Source organism: Salvelinus sp. IW2-2015, unplaced genomic scaffold (assembly GCF_002910315.2).
Source record: "Salvelinus sp. IW2-2015 unplaced genomic scaffold, ASM291031v2 Un_scaffold1294, whole genome shotgun sequence".
Lineage (NCBI taxonomy): Eukaryota > Metazoa > Chordata > Actinopteri > Salmoniformes > Salmonidae > Salvelinus > Salvelinus sp. IW2-2015.
Genome location: NW_019942822.1, coordinates 249596 through 260290, shown reverse-complemented (window position 1 = coordinate 260290; position 10695 = coordinate 249596). Strand labels below are relative to the sequence as shown.

The following is a 10695-nucleotide window of genomic DNA, read 5'->3' as shown; positions in this document are numbered from 1 at the left end:
AGCCTTTGTGATTGAATTAACGTTAACTACATTACTTTAGTTGGCTGCTTTGAGCAAAACTTTAATGTAATATAACCTCTTCTAGGAGCTTTGCTTGTGTATAATCTTTATTCATTGTTCACTTGTTTTTCAACAATGTCAGGTACAGGCAGGGACGACTGGGGCCTTCAGCAAGTAAGACACGGGGTACGAAATAATTTGAACATCACAGATATAAATTCCCACTGTGCCCATGATAAAGTTAACTACATTACTTTAGTTGGCTGCTTTGAGCAAAACTTCTAGGAGCCTTGTGTGTGAACTATGTGGAATATCTTTGGACCATTGTCTTCCCTGAAAACGGGTACTGACAGCAGGAGCAATATGTGTCTGTCAGAGGTTGTTACGCTGGATGGGGACGGATGCTTTGGTGGTCTAAACAATGAAGAAGCAGGTGTCGCTTCCAGGGATGTGGAGCTGACCTTTGACCTGGTGCCTGTAAGGATGGTCTTTACAGAGGCGGTAAGATCCTCCCTCCTTGATATAGAAATAATTTCAACTTCACTGCCTCCTCAACGGTAAGATCCCTTGCATCATAGGGATCTACCATACCTACCAGACCATCCAATGAGGCACCCAGGATCCCAGACCTCGTGACCCAAAGCCCTGACTCCTGCACATCCATCCCTGTAGCCATTTTGAATGCCTTGATGCCCTCCTTTTTGTTATCTCTGCCCCACTTTACAGACATCACACCCATCCAATGACTGTGATCTGAGGACCCATTTTAGCAGCGACGGAGTAACGCGCTTGGATCTAACTGCTCCGTAATTGCTGGCCGTCAACCTCCCTCTCCTCATGGTGTGCCATGTTGGGGTTGCTGTGCTGTCCAACTGACAGCGCCATGCCAACCAGGATGCCTGCATGCCGCAGGTGCCTTTGTTATTATTTTTTTAACAATGTCTGGTACAGACTGGGATGACAGGGAGGGTAGCGGTTGTTCTGGCTCAGGTTCAAGGAGCCATGCCATTCCACTGAACCTGCCCCGGAGACGGTTCCTTAGCCACTGAAGATCGTGCTCTGTGGGCTTTCGGGACAGAGGGTTGTAGTCTTCGGCCAGGTACAGATCCCCCACTGAGTGCAACTGGTTGGGCCACTGCTGGCTTCCTCCACTGGCATTCCACATCAGTACGGCCGATATTGTGAACCGTTAAAATAGGCTGCATGGCTACACTGGTGATCTACATGGGGTCATTCTCATGTGGTAGAGAGAATTCTCCTATTTCTCCTATTTACTTAACTTTCCATTGCAGAATATATTCCTCACCTTTTCTGGTCGCGACGGGTTCATATTCCCGAAGGAGCCGTTCAACAAATTACCATGTACATCTCTCATTTAATTGGACCAAGTAGGCTACGAAATAGATCAATTATATGTATTTGAAGTTTTGCAATATCATAGGCAGCGCGGTATATAATATCGGTATACAGTCACATTTAACAGCAGATCTTTTATATTGAAGTCGCCTATGTACTGTATCAAGTTAGTTTCTAGTTTTTATTGTCGCGTGCACAAGTACAGTGAAATGCCTTTTTCTTGCTCGCTCATTCCCGGCAATCCAGCCTGGGAGACGCACAATTGGCCCAGCGTCGTCCGGGTTTGGCCGATATAGGCCTTCATTGTAAATAAGAATTTGTTCTTGACTGACTTGCCTAGTTAAATAAAGGTTAAAAAATGTAAACAATTTAGCAATGGACATCAGTAGTACTGTAAAGACATATATACAAAGTCAACTAGAAGAGAAATAAAATTAAAATAAAACTGTGACTACTGTAAGTACTGTAATTGAAAAAACAATGTGCCCTATAACATTTCAGAATTCGTGGGCCATCATCATATTTAGGTTGGGGTAAAAGTTGATATAAAACTTTCTACTAACTTTCTGCTTAAATAAAGGTGAAATATATATTTTTAAACTGACACAACAATTTGCCTTGATTCTGTCGTTCAGAAACTGACAGTCATTTTCCAAATACAGTGTAAACTACTGCAAAGATTAAAACATTCTGTCAACAACGTAAATAGACAAGTCATTTATGTAAAATTGTTTAAATCAAATAAAATTGTATTGGTCACATACACATATTTAGCAGGTGTTATTAGCCACCATAATCCTGGCTGCTGACTCTGTGACCTAGCCACCATAATCCTGGCTGCTGACTCTGTGACCTAGCCACCATAATCCTGGCTGCTGACTCTGTGACCTAGCCACCATAATCCTGTGCTGCTGACTCTGTGACCTAGCCCACCATAATCCTGGCCTGCTGACTCTGTGACCTAGCCACCATAATCCTGGCTGCTGACTCTGTGACCTAGCCACCATTATCCTGGCTGCTGACTCTGTGACCTAGCCACCATAATCCTGGCTGCTGACTCTGTGACCTAGCCACCATAATCCTGGCTGCTGACTCTGTGACCTAGCCACCATAATCCTGGCTGCTGACTCTGTGACCTAGCCACCATAATCCTGGCTGCTGACTCTGACCTAGCCACCATAATCCTGGCTGCTGACTCTGTGACCTAGCCACCATTATCCTGGCTGCGACTCTGTGACCTAGCACCATAATCCTGGCTGCTGACTCTGTGACCTAGCCACATAATCCTAGCTGCTGACTCTGTGACCTAGCCACCATAATCCTGGCTGCTGACTCTGTGACCTAGCCAACATTAATCCTGGCTGCTGACTCTTGACCTAGCCACCATAATCCTGGCTGCTGACTCTGTGACCTAGCCACCATAATCCTGGCTGCTGACTCTGTGACCTAGCCACCATAATCCTGGCTGCTGACTCTGTGACCTAGCCACCATAATCCTGGCTGCTGACTCTGTGACCTAGCCACCATCATCCTGGCTTCTGACTCTGTGACTAGCACCATAATCCTGGTGCCTGATCTGTGACCTAGCCACCATATCCTGGCTGCTGACTCGTGTGAACCTTAGCCCACCATATCCTGGCTGCTGACTCTGTGACCTAGCCACCATAATCCTGGCTGCTGACTCTGTGACCTAGCCACCATAATCCTGGCTTCTGACTCTGTGACCTAGCCACCATAATCCTGGCTGCTGACTCTGTGACCGCTCCACTTTTTCTCCTGGTTGGCTGTCTCCTGTGCCACGCCGTTGTTGTCACTCTTGCCCTGCTGGACTCCCTAGTGTTTACCGTACTACATGTCCTGTCTAGTGTATTGTATCCTATGTATTTCCCCTCTCTGCTGAGTTTGTGGGCCTACTGGATGCTCTCATATGTGTATATATATACTGTATTCTACTGTATCTTAGTCTATGTCGCTCTGACATTATTCTCAAGTTGCTCGTCCAGATATTTATATATCCTTTACTTAGATTTGTGTATATTTAGGTATTTGCTGTGAAATTGTTAGATATTACTTGTTAGATATTGCTGCACTGTAGGAACTAGAAGCACAAGCATTTCGCTACACCTGCAGTAACATCTGCTCAACACGTGCGTGTGACCAATAACATTTGATTTGATACTGTAACATGAGTGATTGTGTCCCTCATTTGTTTTCGTTATGTGAATCTCTGTATTATACTTTTCCCCTGTGTTCCTTATTGAAAATCAAATAAACAAATGTTTTTTTTGTAATATAATTTATTTGTTGACAATCAGTGTCTTACATAAACCATTGCTTACTGTAATTAGTAACTGTAAAATATGCATTGTTGGCCTACTGTAGCCTAGTGGTGCATGTAAGCCAGCTATGGGTGGATGCCTGATTCAGAGGGGTTGGGTTTAATGCGGAAGACATATTTCAGTTGAATGCATTCAGTTGTACAACTGACTAGGTATCTCCCTTTCCCCTTTCCCAGCCTGTTGCAATTGTATTGGTGTAGTAACCACAACTCACCACAAGGTGACGGGCAAGTACATCTAACTGTGATTTAAAATAAACCAGTTAATTGTTATAGGACTACAATTTTGGGTTCAACTAGGATTAAAATGACAGATTACTTAGTCTGACCTATGTTCATCCACCAACATCATACTTTTGAATTTTGATTAGAAAGTGTTATTCTCTGGGATCAAATGCATCTTGTAAAATAACGGTGGATTTTCTACACACTTTGTATGATATGTATATTTTTTTATTCAATTGATTTCACTATGACTGTCTTGTCTTATGTTATTAGGAATGTCATTGACCTGGTTCAGGTACACTGTAGAACATTTCCTTTTTTACAGTAAATTACTGGCAGCACAGTAGCCAGTAGGTTACTGTACATTTACAGTAAAATACTGGCAGCACAGTAGCCAGTAGGTTACTGTACATTTACAGTAAAATACTGGCAGCACAGAAGCCAGTANACAGTAGCCAGTAGGTTACTGTACATTTACAGTAAAATACTGGCAGCACAGAAGACAGGTTACTGTACATTTACAGTAAAATACTGGCAGCACAGAAGACAGTAAATTACTGTAGATTTTAGGAACTTTACTGAAACACACATTAACAGCATGTTACTGTAAAACCTGACTACAGCAACATGCTGTATTTCTAGAATTTACAGGGCATTACTAGAAGCACAGGCAGCTAGTGCCAATGATGGGCAGTATTTCTGTTACATGTATTTAATATAGGTACTTCCAATAGTTTCAATACCTATTTTGTCATTTGTATTTCACTGGCCTGAGGTACAATTCATGTATGTTGTAACAGTTTAATTAGAATACATATATTGTGTATTTTCTAATACAAAAATAAGCTTGAACTACAACAACATGCACAGTAAAGGTAACATAATATTTTAACTTGCTATGACTGTGATATGTTCTTGTTTATCTACCATCGTTTAAAACCCATGTAGGTCTAAGCCCTAAGATCGCACATATCTATTAAGCCTGCATATGGAATTGTTTTAAGATGGTCATAAAATGTAGAATTTAGCCATTAGATTTTGAATTTTAGGACCCCTGTAGGTATAAATAAAATATATATACAAATTATTTGATGAAATAGATAGGCTTAGACCTACATGGGTTTTAAACGATGGTAGATAAACAAGAACATATCACAGTCATAGCAAGTTAAAACATTATGTTACCTTTACTGAGCATGTTGTTGTAGTTCAGCGGGCTACTTGCAAGTTCATCTGAACTCTCTGTCTCGGACATCCTCATTTCAAAGAGGTCTTCTTACAAAACAGACTATCCAGACCGACCTGTTCGAAATGAGGATGACCGAGACAGAGAGTTCAGATGACTGCTGCAAAGCTAGTGGATGTCATACAGCCAAACAACCAGTCTCCCCTTTTCAATATTGATGACTTATTGGTTTGTAGCTCACACGGTTCGGGTTTTACAGACGATTTCGTGATTATTTTTCTTGTCCGGATCATCTCATGTGTAGAAAAAGGCCGCTTTCACCCACCCCATGTTATGGAATAGGCGGAAAGAGGGGATTGAGCTGCAGCCACTACAAAAATCCGTAAGTCTCTAGTAGTAACACACAGGGAGCTATTCAATATTCAAAATGACATCACCGGGTGCGTCAAATTAACACTTGCAAAGCACACTGCTGTCTATTATTATAATGAGCTCCGCCCCCAAACAAGGCTAAATATTTTTGTACCTGATGTGCGTTCAATTTGCTTGAATGTTTGCTATGTTGTGTAACGGTTTGTATATGTTAATGAGCCAGAAACCGCAATACCATGCACCCACTAGTGTTCAAAATGTTTTTGGAGCGCTCCAAAAATACAGTATGGTACTGTATTCTGGTGGGTGGTACTGAATTACAGGAAAGTACTGGCAGCACAGTAGCCAGTAAATAACTGTAGATTTACAGGACAAGGTTTTTAGATTCCAAAAATACGGTATGGTACTGTATTCTGTGCGGTACAGCATTCTCACTAATGGGTGCAACAAATATAGCCTCTTAAAAGGCACGCCTCAAAACATGTTAATGAGTTAGCGATTCTTTCCCGACCACAACACTTTCTGAAAAAATGCACCATAATTCACAGTATGCTGCTGTTAATATACAGCACTGTAGTGGAATTCCATTAAGCCCCCATTAATGTATTGCTACTTACAGTACTGTAATATGGAATTACAGTAACTAACTGTAAAGTTCTTGCTCTAAATGTACAACAATTTCTTACTGTGTAGGCCCTTTATGGTATTAGTGTACATTGAGTGGGCAGGCAGCCCTATTGGTCTGCTGGCCTACATATGCAGAACAACTTGGAACAAAATCAGTATTTTATTCATGTCCTCTTGTAAATGTAATCTAGGTTACTGTTATTTTTTTAACCTTTATTCAACTAGGCAATGACCTAATCACATTTTTAGAACCTTCAGCGCCAACGTGTTCATTCACCTGCTAGGAGGCACGCAGCACTTCAAATCTGTGTATTATCAGTGTATTGACACCATTTTGCAATTGGGTAAAAATATAACACTTACAGTATGCAGACACAAAAATAGCCCATAACGACTATCAATTTCAGACACACCTGCGCACATACGGACTCACACGGTCAAATACATGATCAAAACATTAAATAGAGTAGAATAGACATCAATATCAACATTAAGTTCATATTCCTGAGAGAGACGATACTGCACATCAATATTGTCTCTGTCCTGCTCCACCCCCCCCCCCCCCCCCCCCCCCCCCCCCCCCCCCCCCCCCCCCCCCCCCCCCCCCCCCCCCCCCCCCCCCCCCCCCCCCCCCCCCCCCCACCCCACTCCATTCTGCAGGACATTTCCCGACAGAGCAATAGGCCTAATTAATTGCATCATATTTACTTACATTATCAAGTCTATCTGTCCATCTAGAGATTGAGTAAAGAGTGATACCTAGCTGGGGTAAAGTTCATAGTTTGCTGTACTTTGGTCTGGTCACTTCAATGTGAGGCGTCGCGCTGACTAATACCCGGGCATCATGCCATCGTTCAAATAAAGATGTGTCAAAGTTGGCAAATGCTACAGGTCTACGTGGCATGGCATGCCACAGGTATTTTGGCTATTATGATTTATTATTCTGTAATATAGGGGTGTGATAGGCTATATTATCGATCCCAGCTATCTCTTATTTTAACCTTAAAAGCACTGTGCGTAATGTGGCATATTTCATCACTGTGCGCTATGGTGCTCTCTCGTTCTTGCACGTATTTCTCTGTGCGCGCGCGCGTGTGTGTGTCTGCGAGTCCGCGTCCGCGAGACTGTAGTGGCTGTAATGTATTTGATGTTCTCATTGGTGCCTCCCCTCTAACATGTCACAATTTCTGGTAGATTAACCCAGATATGGGGAGCATCATCAGGTGTTGAAGTACCACTCACGCTCTCTTAACCCTTGTCTTCGAGGCATCCACCTGCAGGAACAAGCACCTGCTGACTGAAAAAAAGTTCAGAAACTTGTGCAACCAACTCAGGAACAACACATATTTCAACATGTTTTCTTCCATTTGATCGATTATTTTACCAACGCCTTGTGCCTTTAAAATGCATAGTGTTCGAGACTCCACCAACATACTATTCTCTTCATCTTCAACATTGCCAATGTATTTATTGATGACGTCTCTGCTGGTGATGGGCCTGGAGGCTGCGGCCACCGCAGGGACCACGCCGGGCTGCGCGTCCTGCCGCATGCCGCTAATGGAGAAGGATGCGGAGCAGAGGCTCCTGGTTGAAATCGCCAAGCAGCAGATCTTGAACAACCTGCACCTGAAAGAGAGACCAAATATCACATCGACGGTGCCCCGCGCTGCACTTCTCACCGCGCTCCGCAAACTGCACGCGGGACGTGTCAGATCGGACGGCACCTTTGAACTTGAAAACAAAATCAAGGAAACCAAAGATCCGGGATATGAAATAGTGAGCTTCGCAGAAATAGGTAAGTGTACTTAAAAATATATATATATTATATTATAGTGTATGCTAGTGGAACCTTATGTTCGCTTTATTGGGCTTTATTGTTTATGAACTCAAATTTACTGGTATCGAATGCGCTTTTGGAACAATGGAAATAAGTCATGTACATTGAAATACAAAGTTGACACACTTATTTACATTGAAACCCTGACTTAAGATATCTATTTTACCTCAAGGTACCTCGAGCTTTTGCTCGCATCGTTCTATTTGATCTCAATCCTTTATTTACGCAGAAGTTGGTAACGCTCATGTCCAAAATCAGGTGCATATTACACACCTCTTTTCTCTTGCGCATTTCAATAGAAACTATTAATGATTCGATTTTGATGGTTTGAAATAACTCATACAATAAACAACATTAACATCAGTTTCTATGTTTACTGAAATAAATCGAATGTAGTTCTTGACTTGCATAATGTCGAATGTAGTGCTCGAGATGTATTGGCATCACTTATAGAATGGACCTGAAAGACTGTTTATACTTGAAAGATGACAAACCGATCCTCACTCTTTCTCTCTGTTTGTCTTTTCTCTCTGTGATCTAGATGAGATGAACACTACTACTGGAGCCCAGCCGGGCCTCACCTTCCAGTTCCTGCAGGAGAGAGAACACAGCATCCAGGTGCTTCAGTCTGCCCTGTGGCTGTATGTCCACTCCTCCGACACCCCTAACCGGGGTCCCCGCCCCACCGCCACAGCCCACATCTACCTGTCTAGCCCTGGGGAAGGCAGATCCAACCACACCCTCCTCTTGGAGAAGATCTTGGATGTGCAGAAGAGCAACTGGCATACCTTCCCCATCACCCACACCCTACAGGCGTTCATGGACGGGAGCAAGCGGCTGCTACAGCTTGAGGTCATCTGTAAGGAGGCTGGGTTTGAGCCGGGCCAAGGCCAGAACCTGTGTGAGCTGGGTAAGACCATGGACATGGCTCATCAGCCATTTGTGGTGGCCCAGGTGCGGCTCCGTGACAACTCCAGGCACATCCTCCAGAAGAGGTCTCTGCGCTGCGGGGACAACGTCAGCGTTTGCTGCAAGAAGGACTTCTATGTCAAGTTCAAGGATATCCAGTGGCAGGACTGGATCATAGCACCTGAGGGGTACCATATGAATCACTGTATGGGTCAGTGTCCCCAGGCCCTGGCCGGGTCTCCGGGCATCGCGTCTTCTTTCCACGCCACAGTATTCAGTCAGCTCAAAGCCAACGGCATCAATTCAGCGGTGTCTTCTTGCTGCGTGCCCATCCAGCGTAGGCCTCTGTCTATGGTCTACTTCAACTCACAGCACAGCATCGTCAAGACCGACGTCCCTGATATGATCGTAGAGTCCTGCGGCTGTACGTAAACACATAAAAGAGAAAGACCAGACATTCAGCTTATGATGCTTTTAGTCTGAGAAGACTAGATTGGATTTGTTACACACACACACACACACACACACACACACACACACACACACACACACTTTAAGGTATTCTGTCTCTATCAATTTGATAGATGGTTTTTGCACAGAAAGTGAGAATGAGGCTTCAATGTCTTGTAACTAGCAGACCTGGTTCAAATACTATATAGGGTATTTCAAATACTTTCAAAGACATTTAGAAGTAAGTATTTCAATATATATAATTAAAAAAAAAAATGTTTTAAGATGTAGTTGAATATTGTAATATATTTGGAAATACACTTGGAAAGTATTTGGAAATACACTTGGAAAGTATTGGAAAATACTTACATACACTGACTCAAATACACTCCCAGGCATTTGAAAATAGTATTTGAAATAAATATTTGGAAATACTTTCAAATAGTAGGCTATTTATGGGAAATTATTTGAAAATACTTTCAAATACTTACAATAGAAGTAGTTGATTAGGGCCATATTTTTGGAAAAATACTGAGATACACAGAAAATAAGTATTTAAATATCAAATAATCAAATACACATGTATTTGATCCCAGGTCTGGTAACCATGCCAACGGGGAATAGTACTGAATGTTAATAGGGTTTGGTCAGTCATGTGGTCACACAAGACACATGACGGAAAGAGGAGAGAGATTAATATATATCTAACCTTCTTTCATTTAAAAAAAAATGTAATCTATGAGCTGTGTTATTACTTTATCTTTTATACTAAGTGTGTTGTGTATACTGGTGAATGTGAGTTAAAATGCAGTAAGATTTATTGCAGTCAGTCAGCGCCTGGACTTCAGAGAAATGTACTAGAACATATCTGAGCTTTACAAAGGCTCTTTGCGTTTCTTAAATGTTGTGTTGCATTGACAATCTTCACACACATACGACGTACGTATCTGACTGAAAATATCTATTGTATAGGCAGTGCCATTGTACCATTTTTTTTTCTCTAAATTGTGAAATTGTTCGACTCCTACTAGTTCATTACAAGTACTGTTACAATACAGGCATTTGGACTTCAATTTAAAAAATAAGATTGCTAAAATATGTGTTTTTTTGTAAGGTTGATGGCTAATTGGGTGTTCTGATACTGTAGACTCATTCTGTATTCGAAACGTTCTTGAAATCCACAGAGCTACATGCTACACTCTAATAAAAAAGGGTTACAAAAAGGTTATTTGTCTGTCCCGATAGGAGAACCCTTTTTGGTTCCAGGTAGAACCCTTTTTAGGTTCCAGGTAGAACCCTCTGTGGAAACGGTTCCACATAGAACCAAAAGGGTTATACCTGGAACCAAAAAGGGTTCTCCAAAGGGTTCTCCTATGGGGACAGCCAAAGAACCAT

At 42.3% G+C, this 10695-nt stretch overlaps 1 protein-coding gene across 1 annotated transcript; it reads left to right on the top strand.

Moving 5' to 3' along the window:
- Positions 1-7301: 7301 nt before the first annotated feature.
- Positions 7302-9806, top strand: LOC112070324 (inhibin beta B chain). Its single transcript, XM_024137741.2, has 2 exons — positions 7302-7899; positions 8483-9806. Exons 1-2 carry the CDS (start codon positions 7509-7511, stop codon positions 9280-9282), a joined length of 1191 nt encoding a protein of 396 aa, XP_023993509.1. The 5' UTR covers positions 7302-7508; the 3' UTR covers positions 9283-9806.
- The last annotated feature ends 889 nt before the right edge of the window (positions 9807-10695 follow it).

Bases quoted from the DNA above. Each gene is read 5' to 3' on its own strand.
- LOC112070324 (XM_024137741.2), top strand. From the start codon at position 7,509: ATGCATAGTGTTCGAGACTCCACCAACATACTATTCTCTTCATCTTCA. The intron at 7,900-8,482 runs GTAAGTGTACTT...TCTGTGATCTAG, and splicing joins AGTGAGCTTCGCAGAAATAG to ATGAGATGAACACTACTACT.